Raw genomic sequence first — 24068 nt, 5'->3', positions numbered from 1 at the left:
GATAAATCACTGGGGGCATCATCCCCAGACTTTGGATTGTCCTTGTTGGCATTAGTGGCATCTTGGGCAAGTTTAGTTAAATCATCATCCATCACATTGACGTCCTCGGAGTTCGTTGGAAGTAGGGAACTCTCTGTCATAGTGGGGATCTTGAAGGAGTCAAAGTCCGACTTGGGGTAGGTCTCCTTGGCATCAGATTGGAAGTCCTTATGGCCAGCAGCATAATGACGATCTAAATGATTCTTGAAATTGTTAGATTTCATGAAGGCTGCAACAGCTTCCTTTTGAGCTTTCTCCATAGACGAAGTAAACCCTTGAACCTTCACCTTAAGGTGAGTGATACAGGTTTCCTTCTCAATGGAGTCTGCCTTGAGCTCCTTCACTTCATTCTTTAGCTTCTGCTCAATTCCTTGTAAACGAGAGAGCTCCTCAGTCAGCTTGATTACTTCCCCCTTTTTCAAGAAGAGCTCGTTAGTCAGCTCCTTACTCTCATTACAAAGCTCCTTGGCTTGAGTGGACGCAATGTAAACTTTGACATAGCCTGAAAAATAGATGGATGAATAAAAGTTAAAAAATTTTCCTTAAATTTCTTAGAAAATAAAATAGAGATAATGAAAAAACTACTTACATTGAAAAGGTCATGGATGGCAGAACGCTCAAAATCCTTCATTGACATGTTGTAGTAAGCATTCACCTCATGTTCAATGATGAGTCATTTGAATGACCTTCAAGCATAACCCTCATCCAACACCAAGTTAGAAGACACTTGGTTGGCTCTAAAGGATGAGTCCTATGAGGAGCTTTAGCTGCAGGAGAAGGAAGATTCTTAGGCTAGACAAATGGAATTTTCTGGATAGGTACCAAGTTCACTGCCGAGTTGTCCAGTTTTACCATTATAGGATAGAATTTTGGAACCTTGGGAGGAGGAGTCTTCTCAAACTTTTGCTTCTTAGGACCTCGATGAGTTGGAAGGTCGCCAAGGTCCATAGAACTAGATATGCCCTTCCTCTTCTCAGCCTGGACAACAGGCTTCTAGACAACCAAAGGGGTAACATCGTTTTGGACCTGGACATCCTCTTCACCCTCAATGCCATTAGCAACGCCTTTTCCTTTATTTTATTTCATAGTAGCTAACCTTATGATGGTGAAGACATAGAGTTGGTGACATAATATATATATATATATATGTGTGTGTGTGTGTATGTGTGTGTGTGTGTGTGTATGTGTGTATGATGATGAATGAATGGACGAAGCTTACTTCGACGAGTTGTTTCCTTGTGTGCAAGATTCTCTACAGTAGGCTCAGGGCCAAGTCCCCAAACAGCTAGACGACTAAGAGTCACCAAGCTGTGGAAGAACCTCTCAAGGAAGGCATGAGCTCTATCAATACACTCTAAATGAAAACTGTCCAAATGTGGATGAGTGACAGCTACACAAACACAAGAATAGAGTTAGACGAGGAAAAGATAAAACAAAATAGATAAGTAAAGGAAGAATAACATACCCTCAGGACGAAGACGACCTAGGGGGCTAGTAAAAGGAGGAAAGGGGGCACTATTTACATCAACTGGGTCCCCAGCCCAATTTCCAAAAATAATAAAGAATTCTTTTTTCCAAAACCTATCAAAAGAACTACGACCCCTAATCGAGCTAAACTGGGGGCCCCTAGACGAGAACTGGTCGAACCAGTAGATTATATAATTTCTGAGGGCTTATAGCAATAAAGGAACTCGTCCATTGTGATTGGATGGTTCCCCTCAAGTATCTCATGTCATAACACTTGCATGGAAATTATCGTCCTCCATCCATTAGAATTGAGCTGGTTTGGTCCAATACCCAACCTATGGAAGAGACTTCTACAGAAAGAATTTAAAGGAAATCTAAGACATCCTAAGAGATAAGAAGTATATACACTGAAGCCTGAAAGAGGAGAACATCACCATCCCCCCCTTTCAGGCAGACAAGGCCTAAACTCTATAGGAATCTAATATCTACCAACTAGAGTGTTTAACTTACTCACATCCAAAGTAGATGGCACCTTAGGGGCACAATTATAAATTATATTTTCTTCCTCCTCCCTGTCTTGAGGAGGGCTAGGTGATCTACTCCTTCTGGCCAAGCTAGTCTCTGCCCTAAAAGCTATCCTATGTTGCATTTCCTAGAATTCCTTTAAGGAAAAATTAGGAACTCCAAACAAATAATGCTCCTCTAGGGAACTACTATAACTACTACTATTGGTACTACTCTCACTACTGCTCTTATAACTACTACCACTTCCAGATGACACCTCCTAGTACTTGTCTATCTCTCTCTCAGTACCACTAGACGCAGACATGATTAGAAGAATAAACAAGATGAAAACCTAAGGATGAAGAGAAGGAAGTACCTGACGAGACTAAAGACAAGGACTAGATGAGGCTCTTGGATGAGATGGCAAAAAGGAAATTATCAGAATAGTAAAGGGTAAGAGAGAGAATGTACATATTTATAGGGCCCAAAGGTGGGTCTATGAAGCGACACGGACCAACCAGAAGTTGACACATGGCATTTTCCTCGAAAAATAAATCGACACGACTAGCTAACCAATGAGATTTTGACACGTGACACAATTTGAAACAAATGAGTCAATCGGGCAAGGACAACATGTGGCATATCTGTTGACCAATAAAATGTTGGCTCGTGTCAAGAATAAATAGTCATACCACAGCGTTCAGGATGACCCTTGGACAAAGGGGGCAACTAATGGTGAACTAAAAATTGGGTCATCTCTAGTTCGTCCATAGTGTCGTCCAAGTCCGAAAAGATGGTGTGAGAGACGTGTCTCTAAAAAAAAAGTTTCGGGTACCTTTTGGGGCACCTTTCTTTTTTGGTAAGTGGTATGGAATCGCCACTTATTTTTCTTTATACAAAAAAAAAATACTAATTACAAAAAACATGACTGAATAGTTCCATAGTTTTGGGTCCTACTTACAATCTACCAAATATTTACATGGCTTGTTGTCCTAGTTACATTTTACTCGAAACAAATGAAGACAAGGTTAGATCTACTAAACCAAAAACCTAAATCCGAAGGCAAGGTTACGGAATGGGAAGGTGTTAGGCACCCATTTCGCCAGACAAAGTCTAGTCTTATAGACTCTTGTGACCAATGTACTATGCTATGCATGTCATGCATAATATGTTGAACATGTGAATGAAAAATTAAATCACACAAATTTATGTATGGATGGAATCTCTTCTTTTGTTTAAAAAAAAAAAAAAAACAGATCTATTTTTATTGTTAAACAAATGATTTTGATTTGTCAAAATATCGCATCTGCTTTGTGGGATGTAAAAAAAAGGTTTTGTGATGAAAAAAAATTCAGATATTTTTTGTTATATATAAAAAAAAAAAAGTGATTTTTTTTTTATGACAAAAATTCAAATCTGTTTTGCTATATGTATATATATATATATATATAAGATTTTTTAAGAAGAGAATTTCAAAAATTCAAATCTGTTTTGCTATATGTATATATATATATATATAAGATTTTTTAAGAAGAGAATTCCACTCATAAACTAAATTTATGCAATCATGAATTAAAATAAACTCAAACACAGCAATACATAATCTTTTTCTTTATTTCAACAATTTGTATGTATTAAGAAAATCATATTTGAGAAAAATTTAGATTTGCATCTCATAAAGATGCAAATCTCTTTTTGTTTGAGAAAACTCAAATCTACATCTATGGAAGATGTAGATCTATTTTTATATTGAGAAAAAATAATTAAACAAATTTCTTTGAACCCTAAAACATCCTCTCAAGAACAAAGTGTGCTCATGCAAGAGGTTGTTTCCTTCACCCTTCTCTTGTGATGTGATGATGCATATTATATCTCTTTCTTTTTCAAATATCTACGAATTGTTAATCGTTCTTCTGTTTAAAGCATGATATTTTCTATATAATTGCTATAATCTTTTTCTTGAATGTCAATAAATTTGCATGTGAACAATTATTTTTCTTAAAACAAAATAGATTTGCAACTTTATAAGATGTAGATATGAATTTTTCTTAAAACAAAACAGATCCGCATCTTTATAAGATGCAGATCTATTGTTATATTGAGAAAAAATTCAGATCTACATCTTTCATTGTAGCACCTTCATCTTCAACACCCCCTTCTGTGGAAGATGTATCAAAATCACTCTTTCTACACCATGGAGAAAACCCTGGTGCCATGCTTGTTTCTCAGCTATCATGTAAAATAGAAAATAAATTTACTAGAAATGTGGTATAAAGCATAATTTTTTATACCTCTAATAATGTAATAGTGATGTACAACATCAAATTTGCACAAATAAAAGGATAAAGCTACATAGTCCAATCCCAACCATATACACGCACGCCATCCACCAGATATCAAGGATGTTATTGTGCTGAGAAGCCTCCAACAATTTTAGTAGAGTTTGAAAAAGACATCGGAGCACCTACGAGCACTGGGCAATGAGAACTAAGTAATTGTTCATATGAGAAAAATTAAAAAATAAAAACTTATTCTATAATATATGGCTAAAAAGATGTGTTTGTTTCAAACTATCCCCTTAAACCCATCCCCCACGACACCTCTGGTAGCTTGTCATCACTGATATTGCTACAGTTGCGGCTTGCCTTGGTGATACTCTAACGCATGAAGTACAAGGAAAACATACTATGAAATTCTATTCCGAGATGGGGTTATTTGATTATGCTTACTAAAATAGTGAATGGATGCCCCGACTACTTTTCCAAAACCAACGACCTTGTCAGAGGTTTCTCAACACAATGGCATCCTTAACGGCATCTTCTCAACATGTACAGTGGCATCCTTAACGACATCTCTATGTGCGGCCGTGGGAAGAAAGCTCTTAGTTGAGATTTAATTATGTTATTTGATTTTTTTCAGGGTAAACTACATGTTTAGTTTTTGACTTATACACCTGTTACTTGTATCTTAATTTAGTTCTTAACGTTTTATATGTGTTAGCTTAGACTCTAACTTTTTAATATTGTATCAAAATAGTATTTATTGCTAAATTATGGATGGAAAATAATAACGTGATTAATGTATAAAATGGCATGTGTGCTGCCACGGAGAGAGAGAGAGAGAGAGAGAGAGAGAGATCTGTTACTTGTATCTTAATTTAGTTCTTAACGTTTTATATGTGTTAGCTTAGACTCTAACTTTTTAGTAATGTATAAAATAAAAAATTATTTGTATGTCACATTAGATGGTATGTGTGCTGGCACGGAGAGAGAGAGAGAGAGAGAGTTTCTTCTTCGTCAAGATCAAAAACAACAACTAAGACTAAAATTGGACTCTTTCTTTGAGCCCTACGTTTTATTGAACACAGCATATAGAATCACTTTAATTGCCAAGAATGAACAAAGAAAAGAAAAGAAAAAATCTAAAACCTCAACGGCATTAAAGCCCAGTAATTCTCTCTTTGTAATTGTCTCACTAAACAAACAGTACATATGCAATCTTTTTCTAAAATTTAAAAGAAAAAAAAAACATTAGTAAAAATAAAGGTTCTAAAATAATTATTGGGTCTGTCATTTGTGAATACTTTGAAATATTGGTCGATGGAGTCTTGAAATGTAAATCAGACCATTTTAAGATATGCCATGTTTGTTTAGTGAGAAGTAAATGAGCAACAACGACAGTTTTGCATATAACTTGTTTGTTTAGTGAGAAAATTACGAAGAGAACAATATTGGGCTTTAATACTGAGATTTTAGATTTTTTTTGTTCCGTTTCTTTTGTTCGTGTTCTTGCCTTCTTGGCAATTAAAGGGACACAACGTGTTATGTTTTAGAAAATTTAGGGCTCAGAGAAAGAGTCCAATTTCAATCCCAGTTGCTATTCTTGATCTAGATGGAGAAGAAACTACAAAACGAAATAACCCTACTGTTGCTTTTTTTTTTTTTTTTTTTTTTAAATTTAATTCTATGTGGTAGTACACTTGTCAATTAATATGGTTTTTTTTTTTTTTTTTTTTTTTTAAATTTAATTCTATGTGGTAGTACACTTGTCAATTAATATGGCATAAAAATAATATTTTATTTTGTCTGTTAGCTACATCATCATTTTACATCTATCATTTAATGGTCGGAATTATTTTGACATAATACCAAAAAATTAAGGACTAAACTGATACATTTGAAATGTTATGAACCAAATTGATATAGAGTATAAACGTCAGAAATCAAATATCTAATTTACCTTTATATATATATATATATATATATGTTTTTGTAAGAGTATGATGCAAGGTGGCAAAACCCATTCTTTTATTTAAATTTGACGTGTCACGTTATTATTGATGGGTGTAAGTCCCCTTTTACAACAAATCCATATGGGATTTAATTTCAATTTTAAATAACGACTTTACTTAATTTTATTTTGTTGGCTATGATGCAATGGATATAGGATAGATGCAAGTGAGATTGTTGTAATTCTTCTTCCATAGTATATAACCGTTTTTTCTTTCGATTTTTCAAGTTTAGACTTATTTTATGGCCATCCTTTCTCCATTGTATCATGTATATCACATTTAGCACATGTTGATATCATTGATTAACTAAAATAAACGATCATCCATTGCCCTTGATTTTAGTCCAATCAAGTGATTCTCCTAAATTAACTTTGGGTTATATTAATGAATGCCCATAGGACATTTGTTAATTGATTATTTAAGGAAAGTTTTTTTATGGATTGTCAAAAAATCGGTTATTTATTTATTTATTTAAATTTACCATAATTAAAAAAAAAAAAAAAATCAATGTTCTTAAGGCATCCGTTAACTCTTAGTTCCTATATATACCATACTTATGATTTGTTGTTAAATTTTTTTTTAACATTTTAAGGATGGATAACTATTAAGGGCATTCCATTATGGACAGAAGTTGAATTAATCTTTTGGCATTCATCTTTGTTGTTCGTTGCCATTGCCAGCATTTTGCATAATTCATTCCAAAATTAAGAAACATTAATTGACCTTGGTTTTAGTCCAATTAAATGATTCTTGAAGTCAACTTTAGTTCCTATATATAGCCTACTTCGGATTTCCTGAAAATTGCAATTTTGAATAGTAAAGATGTAGGTGCTGAAAGCATTTTGTTGCGGATGTAAGCATAAAGTCAAAACACATCATTCTCCTTGCTTCTACTATCTCCTTCCCCCTTTCCATCTTTTGATTTGTTGTTAAAAAAAAAAAGTTCTAAAATTGTAAAAATGTATAGCTATTAAGGGCATTCCATTATAAACGTAAGTTGTATCCATCTTTTGGCATTTATCTTCATTTTCATTTACCAATAATCATTCACCATATCAGCAGTTTGTAAAATTTTTTATAAAATAGTTTGTATCTTTAGCATTATTCTTTTGCACAATTCATTCCAAAATTAAGAAACATTAACTAACCTTGGTTTTAGTCCAATTAAAGGATTCTTGAAGTCAACTTTAGTTCCTATATATAGCCTATTTAGGATTTCCTGAAAATTGCAATTTTGAATAGTAAAGATGTAGGTGCTAAAAGCATTTTGTTGTGGATGTAAGCATAAAGTCAAAACACATCATTCTCCTTGCTTCTACTATTTCCTTCCCACTTTCCATCTTTTGTTTTCTTCTTTAAATTCTAACATCTATGGTCTACCACAAATTACCTAAGTCATTGTATACAGCAATGAGAAATTTTTATTAGGGCAAATCTGATGATAAAAAGTATTATATTTGTTAAATTACCGATTGTCTCAGAGATAATTGGTAATTTAACATAGTATTAGAGTAAGAGGTTTTAAGTACGATCATTGTCTCCTCCACATTACTTTCCATTAAAAATTTTCATGTGTTGAGCCTAACCTATTAAAAGGTAGTTTCAACCTATAGTCCTATTGAAAAAAAAATGCTTCAAATACCTATAGATGTTTACAAAGCAAGAAATATATTGAAGCAAGGGGTGTGCTTTCGAGTGTAAAATGGTAATGCAAATAATATATGGTTAAATCCATGGATATTTCACCTTCCTTCCTTTATTTCCTTGCCAAAACAAGGATCCAACCATACAATTAAATTAATTAATTAGGTCTTAGAGTAATTATGAAATATTACGAAAGTACAATAAATGTGTCTTTCCTTCTCTCGCGTAAAAGTGGGTCTCATTCATGATGAGACTTCCTTTTTACATGAGAGAGGAGAATATACATTTAATTGTATTTCAGAAGTATTTTTATAATTTTTTAGAATTCACTAATCAAGATATTAGGCAATTAGATCAGGGAAGTTGAGACAAAATTTTAATGAGCACATAGTACGTTGAGATGTTCTAGAAAAGTCATGTGCCCAGTATTTCAATTGACTATAAATTGTTTTGATGCCCAAGTGAAAGTGGCACTTTCACCATTAAGTGTCTGTTTGGATTAAGGGGGAAGGAGAGAGAGAGAGAGTGGAGAGGAGTAGAATATAGTTGACTAAAAAATAGCTTATTTTTTGGCTAACACTACTAGTAGATTTTTGGCTAACTCTACTCTCCCCCAAATCCAAACAGACCATAAATCTTCCTATTGGATAGATCAAACTAGTAGATTTTCTATGACAAGCCCCTAAACCAAAGGGAGTGGAAACATTGATGGAAACTGAAGGTAAATGAAAGACTTTTCTTTTTCTTTTCTTTTCTTTTTTTCTTTCTTGATGAAATGGTAATGGGAAGCCTAAATTTAAACTTGTGGAGGATGGCGAATGAAATTCTGCCCACCAAAGTCAAAGTTAGGAAAATATTTCACATAGAAGATAACTTCTTCCCTAACTGTTTGATGGAACTGTAGACCACAGAGCATGGTTTCTTCAAGTGCCTTTAAGCTATAATTTTATGGAGGTTGAACATATCTTCCCTGGCTCACCAGCATATGTATTAGTTTTAAATAATTTTATTTCCAATTATTGATTTGAATATGACAAGGAAGATGAGAAAGAGTTTACTCTATTTTATGTGATTTTCTTTGTCCAGTCGTGGAAAGATAGGAATAACTTGGTTTTATGGTTTATAATGGCATCTTCTCTCATTCTATAATTAAAATTATTATTCTCTCTTTTTGGCATGAAAAGTAGCTCATCTGAAGCCTCTTATAGTTATGATAAAAGTTGTGATTTTTTATGTGATAGCATTTCATTTGAATTGTAAGGGCTAAGGAAATAGTAAGTTTTCCTATATTTTTTAAGAAATTGAAGAATGATTGCTTTTATAACTTACATACTATATTGTAACTAACTATCAATCACTTCATATAGACACATCACTTTTTTTTTTCTTGTAACTCACAATCTATCTCGTGAATAATCGTGGCAAAAATTATAGTTACCTCTAAGTAAATCTCTACAAAGATCTGTAATTGTAGCATCAAAATTACTTTTCCACCAAGTCGTGGGAGGGAGTTGGCAATTAGTAAACTTGGAAGTTGGAAGGTGATTCCCAAAGTCAAAATGTCATAGATTTGATAAAATTGAGCTCCTACTAATCCTGCCGACGGATGGATAAATCACAATCAACATTAGTTCTCTTTAATTTGTCTTCTTTGGGTCAACAAATTTTGTTCCCAGAGAGAGAGAGACCAACTGATAGGCTCATAAATGTAGTACTTGGGCTAAAGTTTATTCAGCCTGAGGGCCCACTCCCCATCTCTACTTTTCTACTGTTTGGCTGTTTTCTTCCTAGTCTCGTTAGGCTAGTCGCTGAGTCCCCTCTAGGCTCTAAAGGGCTTTTGCTTTATATGTATATATATATATAAAACATAAATAAGTAAATAAGAGAGATGTAAACAATTGCATATCTTGAATAAACAATTCCAATTTCCAAGTCCTTTTTGGCCCCTTCTCTAAAAAAATAAGTATTTTTTGGCCCTTCAGGTTACGCTCTGTTTATGTTTGTTCTTTGTTACTTAAAACATTAAAAAAGTATATATAAATAAATAAAAAAGAAGAAGAAAACAACAAAATCTTTTTGACCTACAAGTCCACGGTATGTCGTCATCATATATTATTATTAGTAGGCAGCCTAGGATTGAAGGATTAAATATAACTTAAAATCCTATAATATCTTTATCTTTTTCTTTACCTATGTTAATTTAATTTATCATATTGTACGATATGACCACACTATGGTCAATTGTTTTTTTTTTTTTTTTTTTGGGTGATAAATGACTCATCAAAAAAAGGTCTGAATCATGAAAGAACATCGAAATGCCATCCAGGTCAGGGTGTAACCTACAGTAATGTCCAAAAATTATTTTTGCAACCTCAAATATCTCAATGGGAAATGAGGACTCCCAACTGTTTCCCCAAACATTGTAGGACTAATAATTGTGTTGTCGGAATATTCATGGCCAAATTAAAGTATGGACATGACCAATAGGCTAAAATCCCATACTGTCTCTCCCTTAGACAAATTGAAGTTGAGACTTGGACAAACAAAATGGGTCAAATGACTCAAATTTCATCATTTATCGAGGTTTCGAAATGGACTACTCGAACAAAATTTTCCTTTTTTTTCTTTGAAGCATAAATGCATAAATTACATCTTTTTGGGGTCCCCTCATTCTCAGCTCAGGTCAGGTCACCATGGCTGTAGTCTCAGTCTACAGCTAATACATCAATTTTCTGAAACGAAGACCAAAAACTTTCTTTTCTCTCTGTGATTGGTAACACTTCCTGGAATTTGTACACGACGTAAAAACTGTTACTATCTCAAACATAGTGGCTTATGGCCCCAATGCCTCAAGAAAAATTGCTTCACGTTTTCTCTTTTTGGCAGAGAATTGTTTTCTTGTCTATTGTTGAATGTTGATTGGGGTTGCTGAAGTCTTTAGCCCATCGTGTACTCCGGGTTTTCCACTCTATTGACAGACAAAGAACCGACAAGTATATCCAATTATGTGATTAAAGCGGGATTAGACACTATTAAAGGCAAATGGCTCCAATTCTACATATGGAAAACCATGACTTCTAGCCAAAAGACCAAACCAGTCACATCACAACTTAGGGAAGTAATTGAGAAACCATGGGCGGTTTTACATAGGAGATTTAAGCCAAGAGCAAACCAATTTAAGCTACATGTGTAATGGCAAAACAATACCTTGACAATGAGTCATGTTCACATTCAACTTTTCCCAGCGTACCAAAATTTTCTTCTTTTTAAATCAACACAACAACATGCTAACTTCTAGAGAGAGAGAGAGAGAGTGAAGCAACTGATTAATTTTTTTTCTAATATACATTCAAGAATTTATTAGACAATAAATACTCAAAAGAAAATGAAAACCCTGCATTGTCTCCAGACAACTTCTTTTTCTTCTTTGAACCCTTAATCATGCTTGGCTAAGAAATTAAGAAATATTACAATACGAGGCCCAAAAAGAAGCAAGGGCTTCTCCACTTTGATTCCAATTTCAGCTGCACAATAGTGGACTCTTTCCCCGTCTATTATATATGTCACCCAATCATAAGCACCTAACTGATTTTCATACAAAAAAGCTATAGAATCCAAAAACTGAATATATATATACACATAAAGCATACATATATATACGCATTCCGGAGATTTATATAAAGGTATATTACATATGGAAAATGGATTTCAACATGTCTCTCTTCCAAATTTGACAAGGCAGCACACCTGCAAGAACATATTGTGAAGCACACATCAATATGCAGATTCTATTATCTTCTACATTAAAATTATAGAGGAAGACAACTGCAGGAACATAAATTATATTTGCGAGGAAACATCAAACTAAATTAAATTAGGAAGAGGAACTTTTTTTGAGGATAAATTACAATAGTATGTTTCTACTAAATTAACACCAGTGCAGCATGACACCTATACATAACAAATTCAAATATCTATCTATTTATTACGATGCTAAAAGCAAGGGCATGCAAATGAGTTCTTACTCAAATGAAATTTTTTCGTCCCATAAAAATGGGGTGGAGGGTGAGGTTGTGGATTTAAGACTTACTAACTAGGTGTGTGTAAAACCAAAAAAAAAAGGAAAACCAAAAACCAAAAAACAAAAAACAAAAAAGAGCTCTAGCTCACATAAAGGAGGGGCTGCTTTTCCAGTGACTCTCCTGATTCTAGCTATATGCACAATTGAGAAAGTGAATCAATCAAGTGCACTTCTTCTTCATTTTTTTTCCTTTTATCAATGAAACAGCAAGCAACCCTGTAATTGGTGCCCAATGAACAAACAAAACCCAACACAGTGAGTAACTTGGTATCTTTTTCTTTATTGGTAAGTTATACAGTGGGTGACATGGTAACTAATAAAGAGTTTAGAGGATACATTGATACAAACACTAAATTATACAGATCTGGAACCACTGATACATTGCTGCATAGTGTCCCTCACTGGTTATAAAGCAAATATGGAAAAAGAAAAAGATACCAAGCAAATTGGTAAGTTAAATAGGCTAAAACTTTTGCAAACAGTGGAATAACAAATACAGTTCTTCTGTTATAATTACAAAAGGATGCTAAAAGAAAGATAAAGACAGGCTAAATTTTTGCAAAAGCTTTCCTTTTATGTTAACTTTTTCTGCTTCTTTCAATGATTGTTTTATAACAAAATGATGACCATATAAATACCAAAAAGATAACTCAAGAAATGATAATGGGAACAAAAAAAAAATTTAACCAAAGGCTCTTTTTTTGGGAGGAGGTGGGGGGAGAAGGGGCTTTTGTAGGTGGGGCTGGAAGGCTGGTTGCAGTGAAGTGCAACACATGCATGCAGCTTTCCTAATATATGCTTTTGCAATTGGTAATTTGGTATGCTATGTAACCAAATAATAATGCTCATTAAACTACCACTGGTCTCAAAACTTCAAACTAATAGGAAAGGGTATATTCAATTACTTAACCATAGTTGTCAAAACATGAATAATATCCTTGATCAATTTTCGATTTTTTCTTATTGTGTATTGTAAAATACACATACACTTAATAAATTATATATATATATATATATATTTTTAGATTTACACATATAAAAGGTATATTCATTATAAATTTGAAACATATTCAACTAATGACTAATAACTAATATGTAGTAAACTTTAAAGCTAACTAAATAAATCAAATTAAAATATTTTATAACGTTTACATTCAAATTGATTAAAATCAAAAGTGATAATACATGACATATGAGCCAAAATAATAATTATGTTCATCATATTCATCATCTTGCTTAATCAACTCCATTTAAGTCAACGTCATCATTGATTCATTATGTTCATTATCTTGCAAAATTATATCTTCATTGACATTTCCTTCATCATCATCAACATTTTCCATCACTTTTTTTTTTTTTCCTATTTTAATAACTTTTTCTTTATATTTCTTTTTGGCACTCTAGCTTCTAAGACTTATAGTAATAGATAATAATAAAAAAATAATTATTATATTGTCATTTAATGCCTTATTCATAGTATAGAAAAGAAATTTGCAAATGTGAAAGTGAATTATCAAGTGTAGTCCAAATTTTGTACGGGGGAAAAATCATGGACATGTTATTTTATTAGACTCAATCAAATATGCCAATTTATTTGTTAAATCAAAGCACAAATTGAATCCACCACACCCCCCCCCCTCCAAATTAAAAAAAAAATTTAAAACCCACATGTTTCTTTATCATCTAATACACATGATTTTACGAAACAATACAATACAATATGCATCTGTGCATTGTATGATTCATGAGCATGGTCGCTATGTATCTACGATACAGTACTTTAAGTAACAACTATGCACTTAACCATTATTCTAAAACTCTCACTCACATGTGAGTCTAAACTTTTCCTTAATAAGTGGGGCCCAATGTGTGAAATTTTTACTTGTAAATGGGAGATAGAGGGGAGACATGATTTGAACTCGCGACCATCTTCTGTATAATAACAACATGATAAACTAAACACTTGCCCCAAAGGCTTAAGTTGATGGGAAAAGTTACTCACTAAACCATTATTCTATCAATGACAAATCTCAATACTAGTGAGTTAGTGCCTTACTGTTCATCAAAGCGTTTTGGCAGCTTTTTTCTTGACAACATTCAAGCTGAAGTTGAACTTTTTCTACAATCTGATTCCCAAGAGACATCACTTTGTGGTTTTGAAGGTGATTGAACTGTGGGACTGCGGACCCGGCCATTATGGAGTTCAGAGGTGTTGCTCTGAGCAGCCAAGTACTCGAGAGCCACGACAATATCACCAATAAGAGGGCGGAAAGTTGGCTGCTCCTGAATACACATGGCAGTAATAGCAATTGCATGATGCAAACAACGAAGAGGGAAGCGCCCTTGCAACAAAGGATCTGCTAGTTGAACATATTTCCTTCGGTCCTTTAAAAATTGACGAGACTGCAATGGAAAAACAAGTATTAAAACAAAATAATCAAGCAATATTATTGCACTATACATGTTTTTCATTTGATACACAAGGCAGGTGCATTTTCATCACTACAAAGGAACATGACTGGACTCCCAATCAGCCAAATTGCTTGGATGATTATGATCCAAACACATACTTAGTGTCCAGCAGTAAAAATAGTACATTGAGAACAAAGATCAGATGATACAGCCTTACTAATGCTCTCTTTTCTTTCCCCTGATAAGTAAGTAATGCAATTTTATCGATGATCAAAAAGCCTTACTAATGCTTAACATATCAGCAATTTATAAAGAGATGCTTTCTTTTCTTTTTTCCTTTTAAGGTGAGGGGGCTGGGGGAGAATGAACACTGATGTGCCAGGGAGGAAGAAAGAGGTAAGAGTTAGCTCACCCAAGTAACAAGGTTCTGCTCTCCTGGCTTCTTAGTGGCGTCTATTGCCCTCCGGCCAGTGATCAACTCCAAAAGAACCACACCAAAGCTATAGATATCAGATTTAAGGGTCAATTTGCCACTCATGGCATACTCTGGTGCACAATAACCATAAGTTCCCATTACTCTAGTTGAAACATGAGTATGATCACCAACAGGTCCAAGTTTGGCAAGCCCAAAGTCTGACAGCTTTGGATTGTAGTCATTGTCCAGCAAAATATTTGCAGATTTCAAGTCGCGGTAGATAACAGGGGGATTTGCTTTGTTGTGGAGATACTCAAGGCCCCGTGCTGCACCAACAGCAATCTTTATTCGAGTATTCCAACTCAGAGGGTCTTTGCCAGGGTCCAGATCTGAGTCAGAAAGTGCATCATCAGTCCAGTCAATTACAGTAATTCAAATAAGATTTTGCAGCTGCAGTGTCTACCATACTCAGAAAAATCTCTTCCTGCCTAAGATAGGAAATTAGCAGAAAAACTATTTGTTACACTTCATCTTTCCAGGGGAAGGAGGAAAGGGGTGGGAGGGGGTGCTTAAAAGAATTCCCACTCCAATCTTAGACATTTATTTATAGTAAAACTAACTTCTACTAGATTGCTTGCTAATTTACCACTCAATTTAATTAGGGGGCATGTATTGGTGACACTGCTTGAAAGAAAAATACTGAAACCATGGTTGGAGATTAATGGGTTCTATTAAACAGGAGGTGCAGAATTGAAAGGAAAATAAATCATTTGGAAAGTACAAAAGAGTAAATAGAGATATAACTGGACTTCATAACTGAGATACTTACCAAAGAGATGATCTTCCAAGCTACCCATTGACATGTACTCATAAACCAAAAGTCTTTGATCTCCATCAGTACAATAGCCAATCAAGGTGACCAGATTAGAATGGTGAAACAAGCTTAACATGAGAACCTCCACAATGAATTCCTGAAACCCCTGGAGGCCGTCATGATTAAGTTGCTTAATTGCAACAACCTGCTTATGAAAACAAGTGATTTTCATAATTAACATTAGCAGGTAATTCAACTTAAACTCCCCATATATAGCAGGATAACTAATACCAAATTATTTCCAAACAAAGGCAATTTTTTATTTAAATAAATACCAATAATTCCAATACATTCATCCATCCATAATCCAGCATTATATAATACTCCACATAAAAATTTCACAAACATTGCATTTGGATATGCGAAAAGAGCAATGATTGGAAAAGAGAGAACTCTGTATCCAAAGAAACCATTTCAATAAACTGACGCGACATTACACCTTTTACCAAATTATCTCATTTTATGTTATTTTAAACAAACATCACATATGAAAAATGCCATGCCTTAAGAACCTAATTATATCAGATTCATATCACTAAGTCTCTAATCCATCCATAGGTTTCACTAACAAAACATAGTTTAAGCTTCCATATTATGTTCAAGAAAATTTCACTAAATATCAATAGTCAATTCCGTTCCTCAAAATTCTTATATTCCAATGCAAGCAATGCAGATTTTCAAATCATCTAAAAGATACCGACAATGTTGTAAAAATGTATGAGAACCCACCTGATTGGATTCAAGTTTGCCCTTGTAAACCCTTCCAAAACCCCCTTCCCCAATTAGATTCACCTCCTTAAAACCTCTTGTGGCCGTCGCAAGCTCTCGAAATGTAAAACTACGAGCTGCACTGGATTTCGGGCAGCCACCCTTTCTAGCATTCAAACTCTCTTTGCCTTTCCCATTCTCTGCAATGTAAACACACAATTCAACTCCCATCATTCTCAAAATCAAAACCAATAAGTTCTTCCAAAAAATAGAAACAAATTTGAGAACAAATATCAAAAGTTCAAAATGGCTATGAAATTCCTACCGTTAAGATTAGAGTCCTTCCTTCCCTTTCCACTACCTGCAAATTCACATCCCAAAACAAAAACATATACATATTAACAAAATTGTTTCAAAACAAATAAAGGGTCAGAGACAAAGACACACATAGACACACACACAGATACCTGAGGAATCAGCAGACTGAACAGAACTAGATCGTGGGGCATTCTCAGTTTCGACCCTGCGCACACCTTTCCTTCGTGGACTAATGCAAGAAAAGCAACTCATTTTCTCTTTACACTCTCTTCAACAAAGACACACACACACATACACACAAACAATAAAACGATTGTTCCTGTAACAATAACAAAGAACCACCTGAAATGAATTTCTCACCCAAAACCCAACTCAACCCATAACTCAGATTTCCCAAAATTTTCACATGCCAAAACCCCCCAAAAGAACAAGAATACTAAGCACAACCATCTCCCACTCCGAAAGGAGAGAGAGAGAGATCAGGAAGCCAAAAAGCTAGAGACAGAAAGAAACCCACCTCCTAAAAAGAAAAAAAATTCAAAACTTTCTAAAATAAATCTAAACCCTTTATTAAAATTTAAAATATTACCAAATAAAAACACAAAGCTAAATTTTGTTTATAGAAATGCCGGCTTTAATAATGTGTCAAATTTAAGACAAGGGCAGAAGAGAGAAACCGAAAAAAAAAAAAAAAAAAACCAAAATTACGCGTAAAGGCAAAAATAATACGTGTGAGATTGCTCTAAATTTAGCTAGAAAGAGCGACAAATTTAGCGGCACAGTTGGCGGTGACTGTGATTAATAACAGCTGGAAAATTGAAAACACTTTTTTTTTTTCTTCTTCTCTTTTTTGTGCTTTTGGAAATGTGTGGCCTTTTTTTTTATTATAATTTTTGTGAATTTCTTTGCGTTTGTGTTTGGATTTCACTGTTACATTTATGTTTGTGCACATAGTGAATTGTTTTACACGTCGCTCTCCATCCACCTTGTCACCCTGATTTCTAGCTTCCTGTTCGTTAAAATTACGGTTTTGGACATGTGGTGAGCTGGTTTATTACGAGTTTGACACTGACAGTTTCGGCCCAACTGAACTGGGAACTGGAACTGAACTCGCTTTATGCGAATGACGTTTGGATATTGTTGGAGTCTTTATTAAGATTGGGATTTGGGATTCGTTGGATTGTGAATTGTAAAATGTTCATTGGTTTTTTTTTTTTTTATATTTTAAAAGTTTTAAAACTTTAAAGCATCAATGTCAACGACTTCGATGCGCGTGACTGACGTGTTGGGATCGCCATTCTGATTCCGCGTGGACCGGTTGGCTGACCTCCTTAGATTTTACACACATTCTAGTATTTTTCGAGTGTTGTAAGGAAATTATTTTCAAATTTTACATGTGATTTGATTTATTTTTATAAGAGTAAATAAAATACACTCAACACGTCTGAGTTTTGGTCTTTAATCACCGCGAGAAGGAGAAGAAAAGGAGTAATGGTTTAAGGATAAGGTTGGGTTTAGGGATTATATTAATCAATTTTGAACTTGGTTGGTATTAGCTCGAATCTTAAGAAGTATTGATGGTATTTTACCTTATTATTTTATATAGTTTTGTTTTATCTTGAATAAGTTACACTAACCTATTTCTCGAAATTTGAGGAACGACAATCGAGGTCTAGAACTTAAAAAAACTAACACGTTATTTTTTTAGTTAGTAACAACTATAAAATGCTTCCAAATCTTAAACAAATTCACTTGACTAAACCATAATCTTGGTTAGTGACTTTCTTTATAACGGCTATTTCTTGTCACCATGTTGGGGTTACGGTTTGGTCAAGAGAATCAAAATTTGGAATATCTTGTTATTGTTATTAGTTAAATGACTAATGTGTTGATTTTATCAAACCCGAAGTAAGGGGATAAGGTTTAGAAAGGTTGAGTGTTACTCTCCCAAACTTCGAAGGAGTTTTGTGTAATTTTACTTTTCATTTTTATAAGATTTTTTTTTTAATTAATGGCATAAGTTAGGATGTGGTATTTCATATTTAAATGATGTTTGTTTAAATTTTCTAAAATAAAAATGTTAACATTACTAATAATTTACTAGAAAAAAATTTAAACATTGATATGGTAATAAAATTATTGAAGTCACACCCAAAAATAATAATAAATAATATTTTTTATTTTTAAAATTTGGCTAATTAATGAAGTAAATTTATAATATTTCTAACATAACCTTTAAAAAAATAAATCAATGAAAACATATATAATTAATTTGAATTTGTGTGCACATTAATAAATTATTGATAAATGTTTTTTTTTTCTTCTAAAAGAATATGCATGTGCATTACAGTTACAAACTTTAAAAACATTTACATTGTTAAATGAATAGTGACCTAAATCTCCTAAATCATAATTGGAACCGTCATTCAATACTTATTATGGTTTGTTAGATAATCAATGTGCATTACTCCCCTTTTATTGCGAATGGAAACCTACTTATAATAAATGTTAGAGATGTTTATTGTATAACCGTGATGAGATGAACATTAACCTCTTTTTTCTTTTTCTTTTTTGACAAGAGAAGAACATTAACCTTTTTTTTTTTGAGAAAAGAAGATCATTAACCTAATACCATTGTTTCCATCATCTTTATAACTTATTACAATTTGTGTAAATTAAAGAAGTACCAACTTAAATTATAGTTATTGTAACTATTGAATATATATATATATATATACAGATTTTGATGTTGTTGTGATTTCAAAATTCTCGCAATATTCAGTTACAGATTTTTTTTTTTTTTTTTTTAAATGTTAAATTATAGTTATTGTAACTATTGAATATATATATATATATATATATACAGATTTTGATGTTGTTGTGATTTCAAAATTCTCGCAATATTCAGTTACAGATTTTTTTTTTTTTTTTAAAATGATAGTAGCAGAGTTATTTTTTACAAGAAGAGAATTGAAACATTTGAAGTGAAACCATTTTATTTTAATTTATTTTTCTGAAACTACAATCTAAAAAATTTTTTTTTTTTTTTTGAGAATGGTCTAAAACTAAAACATAAAAGTGAAAAATCATGATCTCCCAGGATGTTTAATGGATTAACATACAATTAAGTCTTGGGCATAAACTGTACACAAGGTGAGGTGCAATATAATACAGTGGAAAATGGCTTTCAGTTAACCTTAATAATGATGGGCACTCAATTTGTTGACAATTAGAGTCCTCAATTATTTGCTTGCTATTCTATCCCAAAAAAAAAAAAAAAAAAATGATTGCTATAATCTTTGACCATCCAAAATAAAATGTAGATAGAATAAAAATTGTAAAGATATTGAGCCCAGATGTTCATTATATATTTGCACATTGGGCCTGTGGCTCAAGCCAAGGACAAAGTCTTGCTCGAAGAGGAGGAATCTTGAAGAGAAGGAATGGTGTTAACAAATAAGAAAGTTAATATTGGCCATAAGGACTCAATGGGACGAGCCAAGGATAAAGGTCTCCTCGGTTGACCAAGGCCGAGGTCAGAGGAAATGGTCTGTTGATCAAGCGAACGTTTCAGGAAGTTCTAATGAATTGGATAAGCTTTATAGAGGCACCTGACGGAAGGAGGCCTTAAAATATCTTAAGGGAAAGTTGCTGTCATCGCATTAAATGTCTAGCAGTTAATTTTATGACTGCATTAATGTGGAGAAGACCCCTGAACATTGTAGATTTGGCCGTCCCAATGCAAATAGGGTCAGAGAGGGTGTTTGATAGGACAGGCACTCAAGTGATGGCCTAAGTGATCAACAAGTGTAGGATCGAGATGCCCTAGAAGAAACTATATAATGTAAGGGATCCTTCATGGATGGGGGATTGAGGATTGAAAAGAAAAATATTGTAGCTTCCAGAAACCAAATTTGTAACCAAAATTGAGAACAATATATTAGAACAGACATCCTCGAACTTTTGCCGAGAACTAACTTTCTTCAGTACAATTCTTCTTCCTTTCATTCTCTTATCATCTGAACCCATTCAAACATTTGTCTAATTAACTAAAACCCAGTTTTCCAACACATTCTCTATAAATTAATTGTTTTGAGCTTTTTGAGCCTAAATCCATCCACGTAGTGGGCTAGGAATTCAAATCTGGCCCTTACAAAAATTATGAATCTTGACACATGCTTACGTGACAAGTTTTTATTGGCTCTCATCTAGATCTATTATTGAGATTATATTTTTATCTACTATTAAGAGCATTAGCATTCGGAAATTCCAATTCTACTCTATTTTACCATTCCAAAAAGCCATTTTTTCATTATGCCATGCCATTTTACAATACCTCCTACATCCCAAACTTTTATTTTCCTATTCTACTTATTAAAATAATATATCTACACAATAAAATATATTTTTTCTTTCTTATTTTTTTCCAATTTTCTCCTCCACCTTCCCTCAACCTCTATCACCGCTCCTCTACTGCCTAGTCACCACCACCGCACCTCCATCATGCCCACCACGCCACCACTGCCCACTACCCACCAAAATCCCACCGGAACAAAAATCCATATTTAAAAAAAATAAATAAATAAATAAAAACCCACTCTATGACCCACGTCGACCAAAACGCAGAACCCAAACCTCGCCAACCAATACGCAGAACCAAGACCTCGCCAACTAATACCTTGCAGACCAAGCACGACCCAGACCTCGCCGACCAAGCTCAACATAGCAACCCACGGTCAAACACAGCAACCCACCCTTTCCGATTCAAACCTCTGTCAAACCCATTAGAGCCATTGGAGCCATCTCCAACAATCCACCCTCTCCGATTCAAACCTTTGTCAAACCCATCGAACCCATCTCCAACACACCCAGCCCACCGATCCATGCCGATCCAAACCCACCATCAACCGATCCTAACCTACCACCATGCCCAGATTAAACCACGAACCCAACCCAGCTCCGGTGCATGCCTTGAACGAGAAAGAGAGATGTGAGATGAGAGAAAGAGGGACTTTGCATGGAGTGGGAGACGAAGAGACAGAGTGGGAGTGAGAGGGAGAGAGGACTGAAGAAGAGATAACCGATGAATAAAAAATTAATTCTTAGTTTAGAATTGTGCTACAGTGCAATTCTCAGTATTGTAAAAAAATTTGCAATACTTGGGTTTAACATTCCCTGATGCAGAGTGTTTTGTGGCTTAAAATGTCAAATTTCTCTTATATATGGCATTAGCATTCTTCAGTGCTAATGCTCTAAGTACTAACAATTTGCTATTTCAGTATACGACAATTTTTTTTTTTAATATTTATAAACTTTATCTTCAATAGTAGGACATTAACGCAACAAAATTCTAAAAAAGTAGTTGTGTATTTCGCTTTGTCCCATCCAATGCATCCAAACGTTGGACGAAAAAGGAAAGGGATTAATTTTATTTTCTTTTAACAATTGTGGTAAGGCATCTAATAACGTACTCCCTGCATATATGCTAGTATACAAATACAGTGATTTTTTTTTTCTTTTTTTTTTTTTAACCCAACAAATACAGTTGGGTTAGATGGCTTTTTTTTAGGGCCTACTTCTTCATCCTATTAAAAATAAGTAGTGGATAAGGTTGTATAATAAATTTAAAACTCATTGAATGGTGTATAATTTATTCTTACTGAAAGGGAGAAAATACGCGCTAGGATGCCTAGAGTGAATGTACGGGCTAACTATAGTCCGCGAACATAAGAAGAGACGAGCCCGTTATTTACACAAGGCTTTACGTGGACAGACCTGATGTGGACGGAGGGAAGAAAGATGGGCTGGTCGGCCACGGGCCTGTTGGACTCCTTAGTGGGAACACTTTGGCCCATTTTTGAAAAGCCCTAAACAGAGTCCTTGCGCAACTTGGATTCTAGAATTTTCATGTATTGGTGAAGATCTTCCCTATAAGGAGAAGATCTGTCCACCACATTTCAGACTCTAAAAAAGATGATTTCTACAAGGAAAAGACTTGGATGCCAAGTCTAAGAGGAAAAACTTTCGACTACTATAAAAGCCCCAATACTCTCATCAATAAAGGTACGCATTATCTACCCTCTCTAGCACTCTAAAGTTGTGAGAATACTTTCTGACTTAACCTTTGGAGGGTATTTGGCCGGCACCACACCGGTGCCCTTTGATAGGTTTTCTTCTTTGTATTGTGTAGGTTTACATTCGAGCGCGAAGGCATCGTGTGACTCACTGGTGAATTTCTCAGCTTCATCAGTTATCGTCCGTGACGGGGCGGACTACGAAGAGGTATACCCATCAGGTCCCAAAGACCACGACGCCCCGAGCGTGAAAAGTAGTCCGTCCTCATCCTCCTCGTCCTCAACAAATGAGGGCCTGGAGATGATCGAAATACAAGAGAGTTCAGCTGACGACGAAGAACCGATAGTTAGATCCGTCGTGGGAGCTGATGGACTATTCTTTGACAGATGTGACGGACTCGCTCTGACAATTTTTTCCAGCAACAAGTGGAAAAATGAGGGGCGGAGGGGTCGATATTTATAAAGGATATGCACGGAAGACGAAGCGACACCTCGTTCCAAAACAATGACCATTGACAGGATGACACTTGGCACGGCTCATAAATGTGTTAACTCCTGATCTGAAAATGTACGGATGTAAGTTCACAGATCTAGGTGTCATGAAAACATGATCGAGATTTTAAAACCGTCACCCCATGGGTCCGTTCTCTTATCTATGACGGACCCATCGGGTGAGGGGGCAACTGAAAGGGAGAAAATACGCACTAGGATGCCTAGAGTGAATGTACGGGCTAACTATAGTCCGCGAACATAAGAAGAGACGAGCTCGTTATTTACACAAGGCCTTACGTGGACGGACCTGATGTGGACGAAGGGAAGAAAGATGAGCTGGTCGGCCATGGGCCTGTTGGACCCCTTAGTGGGAACACTTTGGCCCATTCTCGTAAAGCCCTAAACAGAGTCCCTGCGCAACTTGGATTCTAGAATTTTCATGTATTGGTGAAGATCTTCCCTATAAGGAGAAGATCTGTCCACCACGTTTCGGACTCTAAAAAAGATGATTTCTACAAGGAAAAGACTTGGATGCCAAGTCTAAGAGGAAAAACTTTTGATTACTATAAATACCTCAATACTCTCACCAATAAAGGTACGCATTATCTACCCTCTCTAGCACTCTAGAGTTGTGAGAATACTTTCTGACTTAACCTTTGGAAGGTATTTGGCCGGCACCACACCGGTGCCCTTAGATAGGTTTTCTTCTTTGTATTGTGTAGGTTTACGTTTGAGTGCGAAGGCATCGT

General features: G+C 34.6%; 1 protein-coding gene across 1 annotated transcript; it reads right to left on the bottom strand.

Annotated features, from left to right (window-relative positions):
- Positions 1 to 11259: 11259 nt before the first annotated feature.
- On the bottom strand, positions 11260 to 17377 carry LOC112031930 (probable serine/threonine-protein kinase PBL21). Its single transcript, XM_024064631.2, has 7 exons — positions 16903 to 17377; positions 16761 to 16796; positions 16457 to 16635; positions 15683 to 15872; positions 14851 to 15242; positions 14083 to 14429; positions 11260 to 11692 (listed from the first exon to the last, which is right to left on the bottom strand). Exons 1-6 carry the CDS (start codon positions 17003 to 17005, stop codon positions 14124 to 14126), a joined length of 1206 nt encoding a protein of 401 aa, XP_023920399.2. The 5' UTR covers positions 17006 to 17377; the 3' UTR covers positions 11260 to 11692; positions 14083 to 14123.
- Between the last annotated feature and the right edge of the window lie 6691 nt (positions 17378 to 24068).

The sequence above is a fragment of the Quercus suber genome, unplaced genomic scaffold (genome assembly GCF_002906115.3).
Source record: "Quercus suber isolate HL8 unplaced genomic scaffold, Cork oak 2.0 scaffold_641, whole genome shotgun sequence".
Classification (NCBI taxonomy): domain Eukaryota; kingdom Viridiplantae; phylum Streptophyta; class Magnoliopsida; order Fagales; family Fagaceae; genus Quercus; species Quercus suber.
This window is presented reverse-complemented; position numbering and strand designations above follow the sequence as displayed.

Coding starts and splice junctions, on each gene's coding strand:
- LOC112031930 (XM_024064631.2), bottom strand. CDS start 17,005: ATGAGTTGCTTTTCTTGCATTAGTCCACGAAGGAAAGGTGTGCGCAGG. Junction 16,797..16,902: donor TCAGTCTGCTGATTCCTCAG/GTATCTGTGTGT, acceptor GTGAATTTGCAG/GTAGTGGAAAGGGAAGGAAG. Junction 14,430..14,850: donor AGCAGAACCTTGTTACTTGG/GTGAGCTAACTC, acceptor TTTCCATTGCAG/TCTCGTCAATTTTTAAAGGA.